Source organism: Gobio gobio, assembly GCF_949357685.1.
Source record: "Gobio gobio genome assembly, chromosome: 4".
Classification (NCBI taxonomy): Eukaryota; Metazoa; Chordata; class Actinopteri; order Cypriniformes; family Gobionidae; genus Gobio; species Gobio gobio.
This window is the reverse complement of record NC_137100.1, coordinates 60,486,293-60,512,991: the sequence shown is the minus strand read 5'-3', so window position 1 is coordinate 60,512,991 and position 26,699 is coordinate 60,486,293. Positions and strand designations below refer to the sequence as shown.

General features: G+C 39.1%; 2 protein-coding genes across 2 annotated transcripts in view; both read right to left on the bottom strand.

Annotated features, from left to right (window-relative positions):
* fgf10b (fibroblast growth factor 10b) overlaps window positions 1-9,772 on the bottom strand; it is a 37,214-nt gene extending 27,442 nt beyond the window's left edge. Inside the window, exon 1 of the mRNA XM_079814409.1 lies at window positions 9,015-9,772. Within this exon, the coding sequence (XP_079670535.1) occupies window positions 9,015-9,315 (301 nt within the window). The 5' untranslated portion in view covers window positions 9,316-9,772. The remainder of the gene's footprint in view (window positions 1-9,014) is intronic.
* Window positions 9,773-17,842: 8,070 nt separating this feature from the next.
* The window catches only part of LOC307125581 (A disintegrin and metalloproteinase with thrombospondin motifs 12-like), a 57,824-nt gene continuing 48,967 nt past the window's right edge, over window positions 17,843-26,699 (bottom strand). Inside the window, exons 22-24 of the mRNA XM_079815545.1 lie at window positions 25,209-25,355; window positions 22,607-22,760; window positions 17,843-20,573 (exon numbers count right to left, since the gene is read on the bottom strand). Of these exons, the coding sequence (XP_079671671.1) occupies window positions 20,458-20,573; window positions 22,607-22,760; window positions 25,209-25,355 (417 nt within the window). The 3' untranslated portion in view covers window positions 17,843-20,457. The remainder of the gene's footprint in view (window positions 20,574-22,606; window positions 22,761-25,208; window positions 25,356-26,699) is intronic.

Here is a 26,699-nt window from a genome sequence, read left to right as displayed (position 1 = left end):
CACTGCAGGCACAAGTCCTCGCTGTATGAAAATACTAAGATGGCCTAACGAATATTAGACGGCCTTGTAAGCCCGTCCCCGTCATAAGTTGGCATTGGGGCCTTCATATGCTTCAATGCTTACACATTCCTTATAGTTACCGGCCTCTATGAGCCCAGTAGTATAAGACGTGTGTACATATATATTATATATATAAATGATGTGTCAGTAACTCTAGTCTTGAGCCCTTTCTAATAAGTGTTCAAACTTGAGGGAGTACATATCACTGCGCTTATCATAGCACGGCGGGATTTTACAGGTTCCCATGGCGTCTTAAGACGCAGTACGAACTGACCGTTCGAAAGGGAACGTACTCGGTTACTTAACGTAACCTCGGTTCCCTGAGATAAGGGAAGGAGTACTGCGTAGACGGCCGTGCTATGGCGCTGACTCGGGTGATCGTCGCTTCAGTCGATTTAACCTGACGTTTTTGACAGTTACAGCGTATTTTATATGCCCCTTTCGCGGGCTCTTGCGCTCAGCTTCGCGGGCTTTGTGCCCATTGGTTCGCTCAGATTACGCTGTTCTGCCATTGGTTCATGCAGTTCCCACTGGCCAGCCAATAGCGTGCGAGATGTCTCGACACTGTTTTGACTGGGCAGTAGCACTGCGTGATTTTACAATTACTTCAGTATATTCGAGAGTAGGAGAACCTACCCATGGCGTCTTAAGACGCAGTACTCCTTCCCTTATCTCAGGGAACCGAGGTTACGTTAAGTAACCGAGTACGTTATAAGCTAATCTGTTTTTAGAGATAAAACTCTGTACATTCGATTTTCATGAAAACACATCCCAGAGAACGATCTACTCGGTAACCACGTGTTAATTACCATTCGAGGTTCATTCGAGTTACCCTTTAAGGAGGCTTTTTTTCGTTTACCTGATGTGACTGCTTTTGATAACCTAATGTATTCAGATTCTAATAATTTTTAAAATGTAATTTATTCCTGTGATGCAAAGCTGAATTTTCAGCATCATTACTCCAGTCTTCAGTGTCACATGATCCTTCAGAAATCATTCTAATATGTGGATTTGCTGTTATCAATGTTGAAAACTGCTTAATATTTTTTTATTCTGGATCCGTTTATGAATAGAAAGCTTAAAGAACAGTATTTATTTGAAATAAAAATCTTTTGTAACATTATAAATGTCTTTACTGTCACTTTTGATCAATTGAATGTGTAAAAACATTAATTTCTTTAAAAAAATCATGGTAGTGTACATCAAGCATGGTTTTGTGTGTGTGTGTGTGTGTGTGTGTTTAAACTTTTGTAATGATATTAGACTTTTGTAGTGATATTTCTTTTAGCTTAACATTAATCCAATGACCTGCATCTAACATGATCCAAGAGATTTTGTGCGTTTTTGGCACGAGCTGTTGAATCATGGTCATCAGAATGATGTCACACCCCTCACAGACCCTTTGTTTCTGTTTTTCCCAGCCGGCGGTGTCTTTTCAAACGCGTGACATCATTCAGAAGCACCTCAAAGGCCAGTGTTTCCCAAATCATGTCTTGCCTAAAGGACAGCATCACTACTGCAGTATCCATTTCCACCAACACTGGATCTGTGCTATAAAGACTAGTGTAATTTCACCCGCCGAGGATTATTCTTTTGTCGGAGCCCATTGCTGAATGTGAAAGACGCTCACCTTTGATGTGTCGCTGGTGATATTCACATCACGCCATTCATGAAACTCTGTCCGCAGACTAACAGTAGCCGCTCTGTTTCTCACTCGGACGTATTTGTAATGTTCAAGGATGTGCAATTATGATCAAAATATGTCACAATGTAAAATCTTACAGTACAAGAAAAGTGTTTATCAACCATTAAAAATTGCTTGAAAATGCTTTGTTAAAAAGTGTTGGACTGTATAGAGACAAATCACCAATGAAATCTCTTTCTCTCAATTGTTTTTCATATAGAATTGAGTTTGGGGTCAGTGAGATTTTTTGTTTTGGAAGAAATGTATACTTTTTATCCGGCAAGGATTCATTAAATTGGTTAAAAGAGACAGTAAAGATGTCTATAATAGATTCTATTTCAAATAAATGCCGTTCTATTCATCAAAGAATTGTCTATTCGTTATGGTTTCTGCAGAAATATTTCAACATTGATAATAATAAGAAATGCTTTTAAATGAAATCAATGATTCCTGAAGGATCATGTGACACTGAAGACTGGAGTAATGATGCTGAAAATTCAGCTTTGATCACAGGAATAAACTATTATTATTTTTTTATATATATTCTAATAGAAAAGTGTTATTTTAAATTGTAATTATATTTCACAATATTGCTGTTTTACTGCATTTTTTATCAAATAAATGCAGCCTTGATGAGAATAAGAGACTTCTTTAAAAATCTTAAAGATATTATCGTCCCCAAACGTTTGAAAAGTATACATTAAAGTCAACAGTGACTCAAAGTGAATTTCTGATTTACTCCAGATACTGAACCTGCAATCAAAAGATCTCAATATGAATTCAAACATTTCTCATCCAATTCAGCTTAGAGCAAATGAGCTGCTCTGCATTCATCGTACAACTCTGCACTCTTACTGTGTCTGTGTGTCAACAATTGTTTCATTTGTGTCTATTTTTACTTCCAGGATAAACATCTGAGATCAAGTCGATATCTTCGAGCAGTAACATTTTCCTCTGGGATTACATGTTATTCACTGTCACATTTGTTTTGCTCGTTCTCACCATCAAGAAACTTTAACCGAATGTGATGTTTCAGTCTCTCATGAGGCTCTTTAGGGCTAGTTAAAGTTGAGAGCAGTTAAGTGAGAACATGTGTATTACTGCTGCTGTTCCCGATACACACATACGCGAACACACACATAGACATCCCCCCACGTGCACACAAACGCACACACACACTCTCTCCCCCTACATTAACCCTACCCATCACACAAAACCTGCATTTTTACATTTTCAAAAAAAAAAAACTCATTCTGTATTATTTATAAGCTTGTTCCTCATGGGGACCTCAATGTCTCCACGGTGACACGACTGGGATAGAAAAACATGAACACACACACACTCACGTAACATGTGCTCACCCCTATAGACATAAGAGCAGCAGCTCTTCATGCTTAAATTAGCTACTCGCTTGCGAATAAATCAGTTGTGAAATTTTAAAAGACAGTTAAATGGCACATATAGCTTTTGAGAGATGTATGCTTTCAGTTTAACCCTAAAATGCTTTTTCTAAGGCATATTTGCCTATAAAGACACATACGATTAGAGCTTACTCAAGCAAAACATGCTGCCACAATGATTGCTGGATGTTCTGAGTGGTTGCTAGGGTGTTTTGTGTCTGTTGTTTTATCACAGATGAGTCTATCAGAAGGAAACTGACACACGCGCGCACACACACACACACACAGATCTGACAGACATTTCCTCTCAACACCTCTGAGGGCTTGATTACATGTTTACACAGTCAGATGTCACAGTGATGTCTGATGCTACACAAACACACGTTGCCCTCTAACAGGGACAACTCAAGCACCCGGGACATTTCCATGCTGATATCAAATGACCTAAAAACATTACAATTAAAGAGTGCACTTTCTTAGGAGATTCAAAATATGTTCAGATCAAACTTTTATTGCTCAGAGGTTGCTCCTTTATAGCTCATAAAAGACTCCATTATGTTTCATTTAAAGGGATAGTTCACGCAAAAACTTTAATTCTGTCATTAATTACTCCCCCTCATGTCGTTCCAAACCAGTAGGACTTTCCTTCATTTTTGGAACACAAATGAAGATCTTTGTGATGAAATCTGAGAGCTTTCGTCCCTTCCTAGACAGCTACACAACTACCACGATGAGGCTTTAAAAAGTTTATAAAGAGATTGTAAAAATAATCCATATGAATTGAGCGGTTTAGTCAACATTTTCTGAAGAGACTCGATCACTTTATATGATGAACAGATTGAATTTAGGCTTTTATTCACATAAACATTAATCAACAAACACATCAGTTGTGGTAAACTGAAGCTCAAGCATGTTCACTTGATATGCATGAACCAATGAGGTTAATTCTTGTGTCACGCATCACGTTTGAGCTTCCTCAAAAACCAATGAGGTTCATTCTTGTGTTACGCAGCACGTTTGAGCTCCAGCAAGAACCAATAAGGTTCATTCTAGTGTTACGAGGCACGTTTGAGCTCCAGCAAGAACCAATGAGGTTCATTCTCGTGTTACGAGGCATGTTTGAGCTCCAGCAAGAACCAATGAGGTTAATTCTCGTGTTACGAGGCACGTTTGAGCTTCAGCAGGAACCAATGAGGTTCATTCTCGTGTTACGCAGCACGTTTGAGCTCCAGCAAGAACCAATGAGGTTCATTCTCGTGTTACGAGGCACGTTTGAGCTTCAGCAAGAACCAATGAGGTTCATTCTCGTGTTACAAGGCACGTTTGAGCTTCAGCAAGAACCAATGAGGATCATTCTCGTGTTACGCAGCACGTTTGAGCTCCAGCAAGAACCAATGAGGTTCATTCTAGTGTTACGAGGCACGTTTGAGCTCCAGCAAGAACCAATGAGGTTCATTCTCGTGTTACGAGGCATGTTTGAGCTCCAGCAAGAACCAATGAGGTTCATTCTAGTGTTACGAGGCACGTTTGAGCTCCAGCAAGAACCAATGAGGTTCATTCTAGTGTTACGAGGCACGTTTGAGCTCCAGCAAGAACCAATGAGGTTCATTCTCGTGTTACGAGGCACGTTTGAGCTTCAGCAGGAACCAATGAGGTTCATTCTCGTGTTACGCAGCACGTTTGAGCTCCAGCAAGAACCAATGAGGTTCATTCTCGTGTTACGAGGCACGTTTGAGCTTCAGCAAGAACCAATGAGGTTCATTCTCGTGTTACAAGGCACGTTTGAGCTTCAGCAAGAACCAATGTGGTTCATTCTCGTGTTACAAGGCACGTTTGAGCTTCAGCAAGAACCAATGAGGATCATTCTCGTGTTACGCAGCACGTTTGAGCTCCAGCAAGAACCAATGAGGTTCATTCTAGTGTTACGAGGCACGTTTGAGCTCCAGCAAGAACCAATGAGGATCATTCTCGTGTTACGCAGCACGTTTGAGCTCCAGCAAGAACCAATGAGGTTCATTCTAGTGTTACGAGGCACGTTTGAGCTCCAGCAAGAACCAATGAGGATCATTCTCGTGTTACGCAGCACGTTTGAGCTCCAACAAGAACCAATGAGGTTCATTCTCGTGTTACGAGGCACGTTTGAGCTTCAGCAAGAACCAATGAGGTTCATTCTCGTGTTACGAGGCACGTTTGAGCTTCAGCAAGAACCAATGAGGTTCATTCTCATGTTACGAGGCACGTTTGAGCTTCAGCAAGAACCAATGAGGTTCATTCTCGTGTTACGAGGCACGTTTGAGCTTCAGCAGGAACCAATGAGGTTCATTCTCGTGTTACGAGGCACGTTTGAGCTTCAGCAGGAACCAATGAGGTTCATTTTAGTGTTACGCAGCACGTTTGAGCTCCAGCAAGAACCAATGAGGTTCATTCTCTTGTTCCGAGGCACTTTTGAGCTTCAGCAAGAACCAATGAGGTTCATTCTCGTGTTACGAGGCACGTTTGAGCTTCAGCAAGAACCAATGAGGTTCATTCTCGTGTTACGAGGCACGTTTGAGCTTCAGCAAGAACCAATGAGGTTCATTCTCGTGTTACGAGGCACGTTTGAGCTCCAGCAAGAACCAATGAGGTTCATTCTCATGTTACGAGGCATGTTTGAGCTTCAGCAAGAACCAATGAGGTTCATTCTCATGTTACGAGGCACGTTTGAGCTCCAGCAAGAACCAATGAGGTTCATTCTCATGTTACGAGGCACGTTTGAGCTTCAGCAAGAACCAATGAGGTTCATTCTCATGTTACGAGGCACGTTTGAGCTTCAGCGAGAACCAATGAGGTTCATTCTCGTGTTACGAGGCACGTTTGAGCTTCAGCAGGAACCAATGAGGTTCATTCTCATGTTACGAGGCACGTTTGAGCTCCAGCAAGAACCAATGAGGTTCATTCTCGTGTTACGAGGCACGTTTGAGCTTCAGCAAGAACCAATGAGGTTCATTCTCGTGTTACGAGGCACGTTTGAGCTTCAGCAAGAACCAATGAGGTTCATTCTCATGTTACGTGGCACGTTTGAGCTTCAGCGAGAACCAATGAGGTTCATTCTCGTGTTACGAGGCACGTTTGAGCTTCAGCAAGAACCAATGAGGTTCATTCTCGTGTTACGCAGCACGTTTGAGCTCCAGCAAGAACCAATGAGGATCATTCTCATGTTACGCAGCACGTTTGAGCTCCAGCAAGAACCAATGAGGTTCATTTTAGTGTTACGAGGCACGTTTGAGCTTCAGCAAGAACCAATGAGGTTCATTCTCGTGTTACGAGGCACGTTTGAGCTTCAGCAAGAACCAATGAGGATCATTCTCGTGTTATGAGGCACATTTGAGCTTCAGCAAGAACCAACGAGGTTCATTCTCGTGTTATGAGGCACGTTTGAGCTTCAGCAAGAACCAATGAGGTTCATTCTCGTGTTATGAGGCACGTTTGAGCTTCAGCAAGAACCAATGAGGATCATTCTCGTGTTATGAGGCACGTTTGAGCTTCAGGAAGAACCAATGAGGATCATTCTCGTGTTATGAGGCACGTTTGAGCTTCAGCAAGAACCAATGAGGTTCATTCTCGTGTTACGAGGCACGTTTGAGCTTCAGCAAGAACCAATGAGGTTCATTCTCGTGTTATGAGGCACGTTTGAGCTTCAGCAAGAACCAATGAGGATCATTCTCGTGTTATGAGGCACGTTTGAGCTTCAGGAAGAACCAATGAGGATCATTCTCGTGTTATGAGGCACGTTTGAGCTTCAGCAAGAACCAATGAGGTTCATTCTCATGTTACGAGGCACGTTTGAGCTTCAGCGAGAACCAATGAGGTTCATTCTCGTGTTACGAGGCACGTTTGAGCTTCAGCAAGAACCAATGAGGATCATTCTCGTGTTACGCAGCACGTTTGAGCTCCAGCAAGAACCAATGAGGATCATTCTCATGTTACGCAGCACGTTTGAGCTCCAGCGAGAACCAATGAGGTTCATTTTAGTGTTACGAGGCACGTTTGAGCTTCAGCAAGAACCAATGAGCAATTTGATGAGAAATCTTTAAGATCTCTGACTTGTGAAGGCAGTCTTTGGTACACTTTGAGACATTGTTGAGATCTCTTCTGAAACTCAAGAGGAGACACGTGTGCGATTACTGGGGTCTTTTGTCAGGAGAACAATCTGAGAAGCAGCAGACATCTCAATGCTTTATAAAGGAGAAACAACTGAGACATTAAAAAGAAAGTTTTGATTATAAAAGCACCAGACACAAACAACCACACACTTCTGAATCGAGATGCCCCGCAGCCTTGAAAAGGAAGGGATGTCAGTGTGAGACACCATACAAACACACACACACACACACACACACACACGCAGAGGAAACAGGAAGACCCTTATCTGCACATGGGCTCCATATGAGCAATGGCTAATTAACTTGTTCTGTGTAAAACACCGAGAACACATTGTGCAGTTCACTGATGGGCTCATAATACATGAAAACAAACCAAAAACTATCTAATAACAGACACTTGACTCTGTTAGGGATATATAGCCACTGAAAGCACAAGCGTAACCCTTGATCACAGTATAAAGGATCCTTTTCCTTTGCTGTGTCAGGGGAAACATTTACAGCAATAAGTGGGTTAATTGCTCTCAGATTTCTGGGTGTCAGCAGGACACAATTATGCATTTAAAAGGATATTACAGCCAATAGCACCATTCTTTAACGGCCCATTAATTTAGTTTGTTGTATTAGAGCAGCTAATTTCATTTATGGGGTTTATATATTAGTATTATTATTCTTGTGTGGTTCATTAAGACAGATCAGCCCCCTGAATTCAAATTAGGTGTTTTGCTTGGAAATGAATTCAAGTCTACTGACATGATTTGCCAACAATTTCAATTTGAACAAATATTGCAGCCTATAATGATTCAACATTCACATAGAAATGTCACATGAGGTAACCCAAAAATAGTTTATTGATCAAATTTAATGATAAAAGTAGCCTATAACGTTATAATATTCTTGTTCCTATGAAACAATCAGGATTTTAAAATTAATTGCATGTCACAATAGTCAAGATTTTACAAGATGACATAATCCAGAAACACTTCATATATATATATATATATATATATATATATATATATATATATATATATATATATTAGTGCTGTCATATCGATTAATAACGATTAATCGCATCAAAGATAACAGTTTGTAAATGTGTGTGTGTGTGTATATATATATAGCCTATACACACACACCCAAATGTATACACACACACACAGACACACACACACATATATATATCCTATATCCATACTTTTGCTACATGCGATTAATCTCGATGAATCGATTTGATTGTATGTGTAATAGGTAATATATACAGTTAAATGAAACAATTAAAAGAGCACTAAAGTAGCCTAATTTCAAACCATTAGAAACTTCATTAAACTTTATTTTCATATATATTCCTATTTTTAAAATACATGATTGAAGGTACATTATTACCTTTTTGTTATTCTAAAAGGGTTTAAAACTAATTATACCAAATTAATATAATAATAATAATTATTATTATTCACAACATAATTGTTTTTGGGACATAATTGAATTCTAAATGACAATTCAAATAAAAGATTATTGTAGCTTATTAGTAGCTAAATGTAACCAACATTCAAACATTTTAAATGTAGTCTATATTAAACTGATAATTTTGGATGATTAACAGCTATATTTTCTGAACAGATTAGTTGATGTACACATGATCATGTTCAACGCTCGACGCACGATGTTTTTGTTTGGCCATTACCGACGTGATTCTGACTAAACTGAACGTATTATGAGGTGACTCACTGTAGGGATCGTCTTTTCTCTTGGTGCCGTTGACTCTCCCGTCTCTCCCGATCCTAAGGAAGAACTTCTGGAAGGAGAAGAGTTTCCGCTGGCGCACGTCTCCCTGGAGGTGCACGTAGCTGCGCACATGCCGGCCGGAGGTGGAGGTGGAGGCGGATGAGGAGTTGTCGACCCTGAGCGCCCTCTGTCCGGGACATGCGCTGCCACAGGTGACGGAGACGGCGAGAAGATACACGACACACACCGACCAGCATGCAGACACACTGTTACTCACTGTCCATCTCCTCATGGTACTCCTCATGGAACATGCTGCCTAGTGAATGTGCATGGATGCCTCTCGCCCCAGAGAACTCCACATAAGACCAGTGAAGAAAGCATGAAGTTGTGGAATTAGGCTGTGCAGCAAGTCTGTGAAGCTTCTGATGGTGAAATAGAGCGCTTTATCAATCCCATTTGGGAACCATTATCACAGCAACACTTATTCCTCCAGCGTTTCCAGGGAATTCACGTCAAAACGACCCTGTTCCTGGCATCCTGTCTCCTGATGTGATCTCCTACCTCCAGGATGGTCATAGAAATGCTGCTGTGTCTCTCTCGGTTCCTCACCCCTCCCTACTCCTGTCTGTCATTCTACGTCCCTGCCTCCATTCTCACACTCGTGAGGGCCAGCGTTTGCCCCTCCTCGCTGAATTCCCTAGGTGCGGGGTTTGTCTGATAGGGCTTTTGTGAATGGCTGTTATCTGGAGCTCTTTGATAGTGGACTAGGAAAAGAGCACAGACGCTTGAAAAAGATGAACAACCCTAACCAGAGGCCACTCTTGATTGGTCCCATCTGATGATAAGAAGCTTTTAGTTGGATAAAGTTTCACAATCATAGTGTTTCGTCTTTTCTTTTCGCCGTGGATCATGTCCCTTTCACCTCGAATGATATCCGGAGGTCTAAAAAGCAACATTGGCTTTGTCTGTTACACATTACATCTCCTCATTATTCTGTGGAACGGATTTATGTATTTATTCTTTTATCGGAGCCACGGGCGTTCCATTAACATTCAAGCAAGCGTTGTAGCTCAAACAGTCACACAACTTTTAGAAAGTTCTAAATTGTCTTCAAAACAAGAAATTCAAATAACAGGAAGATTCTAAAAGCTTCTTTTGCGGTTTAAAGAAGATTCTAAACTCTAAGACGAGGTGTTTCAGGTGTTTTACCTGTATTTTGAGTTACATACACATTGCGTTGTGTTGTGTTTTAGGGTTAAAGAACATGTTTATTGAAGTATATATTCATTTGGTCACCGTGATTTCGTCAAGTATGACATGTTCCTGGATCAACATATTTTGTCGATTCCTGGAACAACATTTCTGTCTGAAAATGTAGTCATATCTACCCCTAAACCTAACCCTCCCCATAAGTTATCCATAAAATCAGAGGGAAATGATGGTGAATAACACTGATGTAGAAGCACCTAACCCTGGTTGTTACAGTGTAAAAAAAAGTTGGGTTGAAAATGGACAAACCCAGCAATCGGGTTGTTTTAAACAAACATTTATCCCAACCCCTGGGTTAAAACAACCCAATTGCTGGGGTTGTCCATTTTCAACCCAGCATTTTTTAGAGTGTAAACTTGACATAAACGTGTACCTCAAATCTGATTGGTTGATTGGAATGTTGTTCCAGGACCACTTTGGTCTTCAGTTGAGCGCGAAATGAGATGTTCGAAGAATAATTGTTCACGAATAATCTTGTCCATACGGTGACAGTTCATAGTGAGCGAGTGTGCTTAAAATAAAGACATAAAACGAGCATAACAATAGTCCATAATACTCATAGTGCTCTCACATAAAAGAAGACAAATTGAAGGTTTTTTCCCCTTTTCAAGTAAACTTAATTGTTACTGATGATGTCAAGCTCCAAAAATGACAAAAACCCCCATGAAAGAATCATAAAAGTAGTGCATATGACTTAAGCACTATATTCCTCTATAGCCATAGATTTGTGTGAGGTACACATATTTAAGTTGTTATTCGCTTCTATCGAAGATCTGAAATCTCATTCAAGTTGAAGCATCACGACAGGTTTGTCATTATTGACACCTGAACAATTGGTTCTCACTGTTGCAACCAATCATAACATGCCAGTTCAAATATAAAGGGCTTTCGAATCGGCTTTGGCCGCGACTCTGGAAGACTTGGAGTTAAGCTTTTCTTTGAGAAAAGAACAAAGAAAGGCACTGAAGTCATTCTTAAGAAAGGAAGATGTGTTGGGAGTTTTGCCGACCGGATACGGCTAAAGTTTAATCTATCAACTAGCTCCGCTTCACCTTCTTCGTTGCTCTGAAATTTGAAAGACAACCGTTTATCCCGCCCCTCGGATTGAGCCCTGCCAATGGTGTGTTCCCAGACCCAACATCTTGATGTGGGTCTGGCTTGTCAGGCTAGGAGTCTGATACTGCTCCATTGGGCTGTGATTATGGGGCGAAAATGCCTCTGCACTCAATTGGATAGACCTGCAACCAATCAGAGCAATGCTGATGAGTGTAAACAATATTTGCCGGTGTTGTAAACCATTTTTTAAGGATGAACATTTTTGAGAGAAATAATAAAGGTGAATGCATATACGAACAAGTTCTCCGTTTAGGATGAGAACTCGACAAGACCCAAGCGCTCTTTGGTGACTTGGATGATTACGTTACTGTTGATCATCTGTCCATCATCGTATAAAGCCAGCCCTGGCAATTTGATTGGTCCGAACAGCTCTGGTTCAAGCATAGTTGCTCCACAACGGATCAAGTCCAGACCGAACTTCCCGACCTCAAATGTTGTGGGCGCGGCTAAATTCGGCTGGCATCCAGGCTACAGTGTTCCTGTAATTCTATTGTCTTTTATGAGTTTAATAAAGAACTCTGTCTAGTCTTCTGTCCAAACATCATCAATCATTTGTAAAGAATGATCAACTTCTACATATGCAAGGTGACCTGTAAATGCGGAAAAACTGTTTCCATTGCATTTTTGCGGAAATGTTTCTTTTTTCGAATTGCCTGAAAAACCACTGCATGAAAAACTGCTTTAATAGTGCGTCTTGGTCCTTCTTAAACATTCAGATTGACAAAAAATAATTTAAAGTCAATTGGTTTTAACTATTTTTCTACCCTTGTTTATCAGCTAATTATAGCTTAATCTGAGACCTTTCTATTGCCTTTCTATAGAAATAGTTGCTGCTCTGTAAAATCTCTTCAAAGCAAGAACTAAACACCTCTATTCCAGTGGAAAAGTTGTGTGACTTCTATACAGATCGCATTGATCCCACCCAACAGATATTTATGGAGTATTGATGAACTGAAGTGTGTTTCCAGTGACCAATGGTTTGTCTGCTCAAACATCACTATCTTATCTGCATTTCCTGCCTTTTCCCCTCCTAAAAGCCTATGCTGGATTCATCACTGGAAATGAGGTTGACTTGTAATGTGTTTATTTTTTCTTGAAATATGCAATCATAAAAGCCATAGTGCCGTAAACCTTATCCAGCCCTAGTCACACATTCCTGCATTTTAACGTGCAGTGAGTGTGCAGCATTCGGCTTTGTTTTCGTAACCCACGGATAAAACTCAAATAAAGTGAAATGCTGCAGTAGCCAAGAACTGCCTCGTATGCGATCTGGCGGTCATGGATTTTATTTGAAAAACGTGCAATAGAGTCAATACAATTGAAATGTGGCCTTTCCCATCTCCTTTTTCGGGCCACATGTAATATAAGGAAGATTTAGGGGACTTGTGCGGAAGCTGGAGTTTTATCTTTCTCTGTGATCTGGGTTTCAGCGGTTAGTTTTATCTCAGTAGATCTATCTCACGGTAATGCCCCTCAAATCCAAGCACAGATTTAGAAACAGCAAAGTTCCAGTGAGAGACTTACATTAAATAAGAGCATGCTTACAAAGAACATTGAATGACAGTGCAACATGTTTGTTTTGATAAAACTATAAATACACACAAAAAAAGAATACTTTTCCTGCACATAATAAATACAGTAGTGGCCAAAAAGGGCTTGGAAAATGAATCTTCATCCTTTGGATAAAGGAAAATAAATATTATTAAAAGGCATGACTTAAAGGGGGCCTATTATGCAAAATTCACTTTTATATTGTTTTTGAACATAATTACGTGTCTGCAGTGTGTGTATTTCCTCCATAAATCTCCGCAGCGTCCGATGGACAATTTACTATCCCATGAGGCCACGGGAAAGGATTTGTGAATGGAGGTGAAACGACACAACTGACGCCGTATAGGTCACATGATGATGACATTATGGCGGATGTAGTAGGCTACATTCATACTACACTCATTCATACTATATAGAACATTCAAATTCAAATGTAGTACACGATTTTGGACTCAACTAGTGTCTCAAAATGAGCCGCTCAGGAATGTGCTCGAAAGTGACATCACATTGGAACAGGCCCCGCCCACGACTGGCAAAGGAATCTTCCTTACACTCTAAAAAAAAAAAGGTTCTATATGTTTCTTGGCTCGTAATCATAGAGGAACCACTTTTGGTGCTATATAGCACCATATCTTAACATGTTCTGTATATGGTAGCGGTGCTATATAGCCCCTTAGCAAAAGAACCGCTGAAGAACCACGGAAGCACCAAAATTGGTGCTATACAGCACTTAAAAATGTTCCCCATATATGATTACGAGCCAAGAACCATCTTTAGTGCCATACAGAACCTTCTTTTTTTATGTTGAGTGTATTAGCTTAGCATTAGCTGTATTAGCTTAGCTCCTCGCCAGAGCATTTAAAGGGGTCCTATTATGCCCCTTATTACAAGATGTAAAATAAGTCTCTGATGGCCCCAGTGAAGTTTTAGCTCAAAATACCCCACATATAATTTTTATAGCATGCTAAAATTGTCCCTTTTTGAGGGTGAGCAAAAACATGCCATTTGTGTGTGTTTCCTTTTAAATGCAAATGAGCTGCTGCTCCCTGGCCCCCTTTCTAAAAGAGGGCGGAGCTTCAAGAGCTTGTGTTAGCAGCTCCAATTATGCAATCTCGCACTGAAAATATCGAAAATAGAGTCGGACAATGTTGGAGTTGAAAAGATCAGATTCCATGTGGTTTGTGCTGTGCACACTGTCATGAGAAAAACAAAAACAAATCGAATTTGGACCACATTTACCTGCAGTTTAAAGGCCTTGGTATACTTAATTTTCCGTCTTCCGTTCTGTCAAATTATACTCCTTTGGTCGTGAGTTCTCAAGTCACTCGCACATGCCTTGTTGTACAACTGGGCTGCATGTGGACGGGGTGTGCGGACGTCCGCGGATCCTCCTGATGACAAAAATTACATCCCACAGATGGTCACGGCCAAAGTTTACTTTATAGTCAGGCGACTTGCCATCTGACTGCCAGCTTTCTGTACATGTGCTTCGGATGTGTGCGCTCAGAAAATCATATATCAGAAGTTTAGACAGATATGGCTTTAAAACACATGCAAATAAACTTTCATGATGAAGAAGTATGGCAAGCCATTTTGACTTTAATTCATTCATTTGAATTCTTGATAACAATTGAATTTTCAATAGTTAAAATGCTAATTCTTGATAGTAACATTTGAATTTCAACTAGTAAAAACTCTAATTCTTGATATCAGTAATTGTATTTTCACTAGTGAAATGTCACCATAGGTTGCCATTCAAATTCAACAATTGAATTGCTACTTGTAAAATTTTCATTTTTGATATCAACAATTCATGGCCACTAGTGACAGTGTTCATTTCTGATATCATGAATGTTACTAGTAAGAAAGCCATTTTAGATATCTGAAATTGTATTGATATCAACAATTGAATTCTTGATATCAAAAATTCAATTATTGATATCAGAAATGCTAATTGTTGATATCAAGAACTAAATTTGAATGGCAGCCTTGAATGGTGACATTTCACTTGTGAAAATACAATTACTGAAATGAAGAATTCATATCCTGTGAATGAATAAAAGTCAAAACCGCTTGCCATAGTAGAAGAACTGCAATTTCCCGTGAGTGTGACAACGATAAGAGACGAGAATCAAAACCAAACAGATGTAGTATCAGAGATGCTATAAAGGCTCCGCCCTCTTCTGTATAGGGGGGGGGGGGAGAAGCAGCTCATTTGCATTTAAAGATACATGCACGAAAACAGCATGTTTTTTGCTTAAATTTTAATCTTGAGCAAAATAAGCAAGCTGACATTCAGTGTAATCTATATCTTGTATTTTGAATACATACAAATGTCATTTACTTTTAGTTTGTCAACTTTTTGAAGGGTGTGCATGTGCGTATGTGCTCTAGTACATAAGAACGAGTCTATGATTGAATCTGGAAGTAAAGCAAAACAACAGAGAAAAAAGAGAACTAGTCTTTAGATCCCATCTCCGTAATTTATAGCAAAGAATCGGGCATTAATTCAATCTCAAACGGAATAGTTAAAAGAAGTTATTACTCCACCATCTGCGTGACATCATTAACCAACGTGGTTGAACCGCTAATTTGCAACTATACGGTTTCAGGAAACAGTCGTGACTTGTTGATTTCTTCAACGATGCATTGTACTATAGTCACGTCATTGTACAGGAAATGCACCCCAGGATATGGGGGTGGGGGGCAGCAGCTTATTTGCATTTAAAGATACATGCACGAAAACAGCATATTTTTGCTTCAACTCAAAAATGGCCATTTACAGCATTGTATAATGAATGATCTAGGGGTTTTTTTGAGCTGAAACTTCACAGACACATTCTGGGGACACCTGTGACTTCTATTACATCTTGTAAAAAGGGGCATAATAGGTCCCCTTTAAGGTGTCATCCATGTTTGAAGCATAAACATTCAAGTTATACACAAAAGGGATTTGTTCAAATCTCTAATATTATATTCAGTAGATTTGAACCTGGCTCTGAAATCTCTTGTCTCTTTGAACGCTGTTCGTTTTCGTCCATTCTAGCCATGAGCAGTTTTGCCAGTCACTAAATGTGAATCTTTCATGAGGCGAGTGTCCACTGAAGGTGTCGGGGTGTCGGTTTGCACCGATGGTTTCTTGTTTTCCTGCTCATCAGTTGACCTGAACTTACATCATCTGTAAATCAACAGATATAACATAAACTCATCCTAACCCAAGTCATAGCCTGTAAGCTGTCTCATTTAGCACTGAATTGAACTCGTTGACTCTACAAGACGCCGTGTGGTCATGATATTGCAGTGTGTGCGCCTCCACTGACGTGCCACCATTCGGCCCAAGGTGTAAAGCTAGACAAGTTGTTCTAGTTAACCAATATTATGGAGTGATCTGCTTTTAGTTTAATCAGGACCATTGAATCAGATCTCTCGCTCTGACTGGATGTCTGAATTATTTAGTGGTACACAGGAAATGGAAGTCGCCTCGCTGCCATTCAAGAGCTGGAGGAAGAGCTCTTTTGCTGGAGGAACATTACGGTAATGTGTGATTATATAACTGAGCTAAAATCAAGGTTAAGTAATGCGCTTTGTCATGAAGCGCATGAAATCTAGGGCACTAACATGGTGTGACACTGCTGACAAATGTGATCGTTCTGTGACCTAGCTGACAACGCTGCGGTGCCAAGTTGGTTTCAAGTTATAAGGGATAGAAGAACCTGCCAAATCTGGCCTAATTTAACCCGACCTCTGTAATGGAGCCTGATTCGGCACGGTTTGGATTGCAGAGTCATCTCTTCCCATTTTACGGTGACCTGAAAAAGTGTTAGTAAAGAACAAACAGTGGGTGAGTGGCAGGCTACTTTTATAGTGCACTATGTTTTTTAAAGTTACCAATACTTACATTGGGGTCACATCACATTTTTATTTAGACCTGTTGTAAAAAAAATAATACGATCAGATTTTCAGCCATCGGAATGGATCAAATCTTGAAAATGGGTCGTTCAAAAGAAGAAAAAAAGCATTATTAGGAGATCCTTTCCATCTTAACTGATTTTATCTCTTAAGCCTATTGTTTTATGAGCATAACCATATTCATCTGCAGCCGAAGAACAACAACAACAAAAAAGTTATTCTGCAAAATGCATGCAGTTTTGTTTATATTCGCTAGAGGGCCAACATAGTGTACTTTTAAATATATTTGCGATCAACATTTATCTTTCCATTTTCCATCATGGATTAATTTTTTTAACTGAGCTGGTCACAATGCATCCTAGGATGTAGACTTTAAAAAGGTGTTGCCTTCAGTTCCTTGTACAGAACTGCCACAAGGTCAAGCAAAAGCCATCGAATTGAATGGAAATATCAACGGTATTATACAGATCTTTAAGGGCAGCTCGCTGGGTTTTGGAACCGGGCTTGGATCTCACACATGATCTGAAAGCAATCAGGCAAATCATCAAACAACAGATATTGCACGCATCATGACTGCATTTATTTATAATCATATCAGCAGTTCAGATGAGCAGTATAAAACGTTCAGGCCTGTTTTAAAGGCCAAAGAGGATTGACCTGCAACACCTCCATCCTCAGTGTAATGTGCATTTAACTTGTTAACAATGTTTTAAACGCTTGAGCACCAACAGTTTACAGCACAAAGCTCCCATGAGCCACAGGAATACAATATTCACACAGTTGGATCCATATTTTCAAATGACTGTAACTAGAATACATTAACTAGAAAAACCTACCACAAATACAGTGCAGATAACCCAAATCTATCTTATATCCTGCAACAACTTAAAAAAAATCTAGAAATTTGACCTAATCTTTTATAAACCCAAAATTCTGATGCTGCTGGCTCCTTTGGGAAATGTTTTTTTTTTTTTTTAAATTTTTTACCTGAAATATTTGACTTGCATTTCATCACAATACTACAGATGATTCACTGGATGACAAAACATCTTAATGGTTGGAGATTGAAATTAAAGTATCATTTCTCTTCTTTTAAAACAGCATGTTACTTCACAGTCATTTGCTTTTAGCTGTTTTTCAGTCTTACATTTTGTGTTTTTTTGGTGCATGAAATCATTTGTTTATAGCAGGAAATAGAAACTGCTTGGATGAAAAGATTTTATGACCGAATGAAAAGTGTTACATTCTCAAGTTATGTTGAGATGTTAGTGATGTTATTTGCTTTGTTCATGCACATTTTCAAAGCAATTTTTGCAACAAATAAAATACAAAACCCAACCTGAGACCATAACTCTCTGAAATCAAATGTATGCCCTCAATTTTCCATGCAGCCTATTGATATGCTGTCTAATAATATCTTGGATTAATCTGTTAATTCTACATATTCACAAATTATTGTATTACAGGGTTTCTGTGGGTCTCTAAAAAAAAAGTCTTAATTTGTGCTTACGCAAAATAAGGCCTTAAAAGGGTCTTAAATCAGAGCAGAAAGTCTTAATGGCATTAAATGTTACATGCATTGCAAATAATTAATAACTTCCTCAATATTTTTGTCCTGTTTTCCAATACAAATATATATCATTTTTTAAAAAGCTTTCTCTGTTTGAAACCTGCAATTGCAGTTATTTGCGGAATTATCATCTTTACGAGAGTCGTGCATCAGCATCGGCTCCTCATCGAATGTTTTCAGGAGTATATGCGGCTGTCATGCATTCACTGCACCCGTGTGGATACTGGACTTCTGAATCACAGATTCTACGCCTTATGACCAAAATAAGAATTTACACCGGAAAATGTCATCTGAACAAGTTAAGTAACATATCTGCCACTTTTGTTCTGACCGACTGAGAAATTAAAGCATTACAATAAATCACGGCACAAATGGTGATTAAATCGAACGATCGCTTAGCTCATATCACATCAAACCAAATGATTATTAGTATTATACTTTGTTCGCAAATTGTTAATATCATCAGCATTGCGTGACTACGTGCATTTCATGTGTTAACTGTAGATTTCAATTTCTGTACAGTCTTTTGCTTTTGACTCCGGGTGAATCTCCAGTTGTCACTGATGATTTGGACCTTTCTGGATTACAATCCGCCATCAAAATGATACATTTAATTATTACAGCTACTGTGAGAAAAGGCTATAAATGATCCACCACCTGCAGCATCCACACATGCGATAGCCAACTAGCCGGACTCCTTCTTTAAATCTACAAGTGTGACGTAATGACGCAAAGAACGGCGCCATGCTCCAATTTCCCATGGAAAGCTACCAGTACCACTCAAATTATAACACATTATAACCGTTGTGAATCGGGCTAGGGTAAGGAGAACACTGGCTGGTTATGTACTTTTGGATCATTTTTAACCCCCAAAAATGTATGGACTGCAGCTTTAAATCAAGTTACTTGAGATGCAAGTGTAAAATTAAGTCTTGAAATTTTTGCAAAAGTTTATGCCTGAAACTAGAACTTTAGTCATTTTGCATCTCCAGTAAATGCATCTTGATTTAAGAATCTTTAAACATTTGCATGGGAAAACAAGACAAAAATACTGAGGAGAACATCGCTTTTTGCAGTGTGATCAGTAAAAGGCATTTCCATATTCTGGTGGTTGGGAACAGAGGTTTTCAAGCTAACTGTTAATATTATAGCTAATAGAACTCAGTGTGCTTCTCCCTTAGAGAACATATTTACGTATTGTGCTCCTTTAAAAAAAAAAAAATCTTACATTTTCTTTACTTGGTCTTAAAAAGGTCTTTTAAAGGTCTTAAACTTACCTTCATAAAACCTGCAGAAAGAAACCCTGTATTAACTTTAAGAACTGCACATTTAGGGGCCGTTCATTCAGAACGCGTTTAGCTGTTAAAAACACGAGGTCAGTGGAACAACAACAACAAAAAGTTTTGAGCGGTGAATTTTTCAAATGGCGTGTCATGCGCGAGACACTGCAAAAAGACGCAAACGCAACTGTTAAACACGTCCTTCTAGCATGTGTTTACATAGAAAAACAGTGGAATGGAAATGCATGTTGAAAACGTTAATGTTCATCAGTGGTCACATGATACATTAGATAATAACTACTGTTTTTAATGAATAACCTGAATATTAGTCTGTACGTGCAAAAGTTTTGCTCCCCTCATGGCAGTTTCCAACTAATCCATGATTTTTAAATAATGGTTCCGTCATGCTATGTGTTCAACCAGTTCTTGACTGGTAAACCTCTCAAAACACCTTTTTGGGTTAAAAAGAATGACAACATTTTCCAAAACAAGTGCAAAAAAAAATATCTAGGGTAACTGTTGATGAAGATGAATTCTGTAACTAAAGCTTGATGTATCTGGACGCATATCATGATGCACTTTGAAACAAATGGAGGGAAACATGTCCAGGATTCTTTGTTCAAGTAAAAACCTCATATTTTCATATATTTGAGAGGGACGTCTGCATTTCTAGAGCACCATGAACCCTGCCTGCAGCATGTCCAGCAGTTTGCGCTTTTGGTCAATGACCCACGCCTGACCTCTGCAAGTGTTACATCATACAAGTGACACAACACTGCTTGCGGATGGAGCGCAGGGAGCAGCGACCCAGCAGCTTGAGTTTCTCACAGAAACGTGTCGACATGCTGTTTTTCTTGCAAACCAGACCTGCAAAGAAGAGAAACAAAAAAATATTTAAGGGGCTTTAACATTAAAAATAAACTATAAAGACATGGAACGGCACATTAAAATAACTGATCTATGGTAACACACTATATTTTACAAAATGTCTTTTTGGATATATCTGGGGAAAAGATACATTTTTGGTCTCTTATTCAAAAAAAGATTTCATACAATGGCACACATAAGCCATGCTTAAAAAATTATAAATTGTCATTGCATTAGATAGTAAAAGATTAGATAAGATAGCTTATTTTACAGAAAGAAAGCACTGTTTTCATGCAAATAATTTTACAAAAATAACTTCAAAATCACTAAAATAACATGTTGACGTACACACTGTAAAGTTTCTGAAGGGTGTGTTCACACTTGTAGTTTGGTTTGCTTGGTTTCTTTGGTCCGGACCAAAAACCCCCCAAACATTTAGTCCTGGTCCGCTAGCGTTCACATTGGCACATTAACACAGAACTTAAAGATACTGAACCTAAAGGCTTAGGACTATGTTCACAACTGTCGGTACCGAACAACCAAAACAATGCTATGTTGGGATAAATGTGCCTAGCTACACATTCACTCTAAAAAGTAATTCTGGGGACATGTTAACACGACTTAAATAAATGCATGGTTGTGAGTAAAAAAATAAATAAATAAAAATTCTAATTAGTTTTAATTAAACCTTAAGTTGCAAACATTATTAATACATCTGTAGTTTAAACTCAAATTTCTATGTTAATTGGCTTTCTAACTCTTTCCCCGCCAGTGTTTTTTTGTTTTTTAAAGTTGCCATGCAGCCACCGCCAGGGTTTTTGATCATTTTTACAAAAATGTAACGGCCCATAGAATATTTTGTTGAATGAATATCTGAGCATGCAATATATCAAAAGAAAGAGCAGACCCTCTGCTTTCAAACAAAAAAAAATAAATTAAACTAACTAAAAAATATTCTAGCTTCCTGCATTCCTTTTTTTATCAACACTTAAATATGGGTAAGTTAAAAAAAAAAAAAAGCAACATTTTGAACAAAAAGCTGAGAAAATCACATTTTTGTCAAAGACTACATCCAGATCAGATTCAGAGCGATGATCAAACACAGATGGAGTAGATCGAGTCCATCAACACCCCTAAAGCTTCAAAGTCCTGTAGCTCGTCCTGGGTCGGCATTTCATGCAGTTTTGATTTATATGATGTTCAATGTTGATAGCGTTATTTTACATATGCATCTGCTTACATATGATCGCTTCAGAGATTCTGTACTCATTCAGAAGATGCGTAATAGCGCCCCCCCATAGCGTATAACAGTGAAAACACAGGAAAAACACGGAAAGTTCTGTGTTTGACAGGGAAGCGTTTTCTCACAAATAACGAAAATTTTTGTGTTTGGCGGGGAAAGAGTTAAAAATTAGTTTGTAGTAACTTAATGAAAATAGTAACTTGTTCTTGTTCGCAGTTTTTTCTAGCAAGATCTGGAAACATGAATGAGGCAAGGCTCATACCTCGTTCCCTGTGGTTTTCTTGTACAGTGCATTTAAATACATCATTAAATACATCTATTCGTTCAGTTTTATGTAAATGCGGTTTTCACTACCTGAATTTTTCGTAGTTAATTCAGTTGTAGAATGCAGTTGTCACTCCTGTAAATGACTGAACTGTGTTTACAGAACAGGTTTAAGCACTTAAAGGTGAACAGACAACCGAATTGAACTGCAGTGTGTACGTGGCCAGTGGATCAGCATGTTAGTGAATCATGCTGATAGTTAATGTAATGAACTAAACCTGTGGTTCCTCTGCTTAGACCCTTGTTTGAGGAGAACTGACTTCATACATCCACAAAAACCCCAGCTGATTAAAAGACACTTAGCAAAAAAGATGATGACAATTTAAGAGTGAAGAGAAAAGATCTTGCAGCATCTAATGCAATGACATTCAGGCACTATTAAGAGTTCAAATACATTTAGGGGACACTGTATGTTTATTATAAAGTATGAAACAAACAGGACGGGATATTATATAACGGAGTTTACCTGATTCAGTTTTACACTCCTCTGGGTTGCAGTTCTGCACACTTTCGGGTTTATTGCTATTTGCACACAGTGACGTCTTTTCTTCCTCGCCGGATTCCTGGTTTACGCACCTCACCGCTCTCTTCTGAACCCCTCCACCACAACTTCTGGAGCACTGTCAATCAATAAAAACCTTGATTACATCATGGGTGCACAGGGAGGGACGTATACCAATTTTTGTCCAATAAAATGCTCTCTGGAATACGAACATCCCGCCTCATGATTATAAATACCACGCAAATCATGGATTGTAAATCAAACCTGAACTAGCTTTTACAAAAGGACCCTTTGATACGTCCTGCCCAAACTTCCTGTTTTAATAGGAAATAGACTACTGTTCAAAAGTTTGGGGTCAGTTCGTTTTTGTCTCTGTAACACTTTACAATAAGGGGACAATAGTTAATGCATTAGGTAACAATGAGCAATATATTTGCTACAGTTTGTATTCATCTTTTTTAACATGAGTTAATAAAAATACAATCTGTTCATTTTTAGTTCAAGTTAGCTCCATTAAATAATATTAAAGGGGTAGTACTTCACCGCTGGAAAGATGAATGTGTATTTAAATTGGGTCATTTATGTAATAGAAATGTGAAATTATTTTAGAATTTGGTGCCTTCTAGACTGAGAAAAGCCAGAAAATGTATTTTTGGCTCATATGGATGAAAGACAACAACTCCCAGAATGCACTTGCTTCGCTGCCCTACGAGGCCAATCCCAAGCCACGCCTACTGGTTACATCACTTGCCCACCGCGGCACCACCCCACCGTCGTGTTCATTTTTATAGAAATAAAGTAATTTAGTTCAGTTAGAGAACAGACACTACAATTAAAAACTGAACGTGTCTGTTCAATACAGCGTGAGCCGAACAAGAGTCGCCGCACAGACCAGCAGCAGGAGACAGATATCATTTATCGCAAGAGTGAAGAGCTGACAGACAAGATGATGGCGGGAGATTTGACTTCAAAGCGAAATGTAAAAGCGCCTACTTAAGTGAGTTTGTCATTTGCTAATGAACCCACAATTCAAGCAACCTGCCCCCAAATTGGTGCTAATTCTATACCGAAACTAAAATGAGCATGGCCAACCGGCAACCATTCACGGCCGCCTTGTCATTCATTCACTACCACTGCGTGTCCAGTCTGGCGCGTTTTCAGTTCATGCCTATGGAAGCTTAACTTTCATAAGAATTAATTGAGAACACTTGCTTTGCTCCGCACCGCTCCGTTATTAATGCCAGAGCGGCCATGCGCATTTACATTCTGTGAGTGAGATCCCACCCCTATGGGCGGATTGATAACATGCGGAACTAACTCCTTCTACTGGCTGTAGTCTTTAGCCTCACGATATTTGCGTCATCTAAGGCTTTTTGCCAGACATAAAATACATAAATCTCTCATCTCAGGGGGATATGAAGGGGGGCAGGGGCATGATCATTCGAATATACTACCGGGTTTCTACTGATACAAAGCTTAAAGCTACACTGTGTAAATTTTTTTAGCTTATTCTTAGCTAAAAACACTTCGTTCTTTCAAAAATATATGTGCTCATTAATGTATATTTACTTCTTTCAAGTAATAAAGTATTCTCGTAAGTTTATAATATGCCATTGAAAATACATACGGGTGAGGGGTTCGAATGCGGGTCGCCATGGTGCCCCTCCATCTTGAAAGTACATTAGCCAAAGAGGGACATACCTGTAAATTCAAGCTTCGCCTTTCGCGTTTTAACACTCAATGGTGTCAAATGTGGACGAGGTCGAACTGGAAGCCATGTTAATCTTGGACTAAATCGGCCACCGTAGGAGTTAAAACTAAATCGGAATTGAGAGGAACAGAAACTAACCTTCACTGGATGGTCATATACATTTTAACCGCTAGATGGGGGAAAATATCACACAGTGTAGCTTTAATGCAAATCGCTGAAGTATCCCTTTAATTTTTTATTTTAATAATGTATTAGTAATTGCTGAAATTTGTACGTTAACAAATGTTAACAGCTGGGACCTTATTGTAAAGTGTTACCGAAGTATCTTATGCTCACCAAGGCTGCATTTGTTTAATCAAAATTACAGTAAAAACAGGAACATTGTGAAATATTATTACAAATAAAAATAACTGTTTCCAATCTAAGTATATTGTAAAAAGTCATTTATTCCTGTGATCAAAGCTGAATTTTCAGAATCGTTACTCCAGTCTTCTGTGTCACATGATCCTTCAGAAGTACTTCTAATATGATTTGCTGCTCAAGAAACATTTATCATCATTGATGAAAAAGTTGTGCTGATTCATATTTGATATGATCGAAAGCATGATTCTTTGATTAATAGAAAGTTCAAAAGAACAGAAATTATTTGAATTAGAATTTTTGTGTAACATAATTGTCTTTAGTGTCTCTTTTGATCAGTTTAAAACAACCATGCCAAAGAAAATCATTAATTTCTTCTTACTAATAAAATCTTACTAATAGTGTGTCAACACATTGCATTCCTCATGATCTCGAGCCAAACACTACATTTACTGCTTTCTATAAATGAAGAGTGAGGTTTGTGCAGTGTTTTACCTGACCCCAGGCTTCAGTCACCCAGCCGGTGCAGGGCTGCCGATGGCAGGACTCAGTGCTGGTGGGTTTGAGTGTGACGTTGCAGCGCTTATACTCAGGGCAATACACAAGTCTTTCCTTCATTCCCTGCCCACAGCTTTTAGAGCACTGTCAATCACAGATGAAAAACATTGATCTAGACTAGCCATGTGATGATATACGGCAATATGATATACCATAATAACAACGTGCATGAATATGCACCCTATTATTATTGTGGGCACTTCAAAATACAGTGAATAGTTCTTTATGTAAGGGATAATCCATGGCTAGCTGTGCATTAAACGATTGTAATGCACAACATGGGGCCCTATTTTAACGATCTGAAACGCAAGTGTCAAAGCGCGAAGCGCAAGTAACTTTGTGGGCGGGTCTCGGCGCTGTTGCTATTTTCCCGGCGGGATAAATGGCTCTTGCGCCCGGCGCAAATCTAAAATGGGTTGGTCTGAAGTAGCTTCATTATTCATAGGTGTGGTTTGGGCGTAACGTGAATAAACCAATCCGAGCGTCATCCAACATTCCCTGTAAAAGCAGGTGCGCAAGTTCCATTATGGATTGCTATTATTATGCCGTATTTACCAGGCGCACGCTAGGAGCGGTTCACAGCCGAGGAGACTGATGTTCTTGTAAGAGCAGTGAAAGACAGAGAAGTGAAGTTGTAATGTTGTACATTATGGTAAAGGTGATTTCACAGTCTTTTTTTTTTCAGTCTTTCAGTTTTTTCAGTTTTTCAGTCGATTTTTTTTCCTGGTTCTTGACGGACAAACCAATTTGTCAGATGTCCTTATATACATATATGTCTTGCCACTATTGGGCAAACAGGTCTTATCCTTAATTATTACAATTAGCCTGAATAATTTGTAAGCTAGATTTATGCCTATTTTTTCACATCTTCGTGGCACACCACAATGATTTCCGTCATCTCATGTGTTAATATTTTTTTAGTGTAACAATTTATGATTTGCAAAAATAACTGTTGCATCTGTGTAGATTACATGAGCAAAGTGTATGCGTGTTGTGCACGCTATACATTATGGTCAAGCATGCGCCCTTAAAATAGCATAATGAACAACGCGCAACGCGCCACTGACTTTAGACTAGGTTTTTTCTGGTCAGTGGCGCAATTGTTTAATGGAACAGCAAAATAGCACCAGGGATTGTTTGCGCCGGAACACGCCTCCTTTTTTGCGCTGAACCGCCCAGGGAGCGCAAGTTCATTCACTAGTTTAGCGACGTGCTTCTGTGGAGGGAAAAGCGCGCTTTGCGCGGGTGCAAAATAGGAATGACACATGCGTCGGTGTACAAAGTCAATTGCGCTTGGTGCAAGATAGGGCCCATGGAGGCAAAGAACCACCCAACTCAAAGCTGTGAGTTTAATTCCTTCAAAAACAGTGATGTTAATTACCCGCTCATTCCTGAGAAATATAATGTTGTGATTCGGTAGCAAAGATG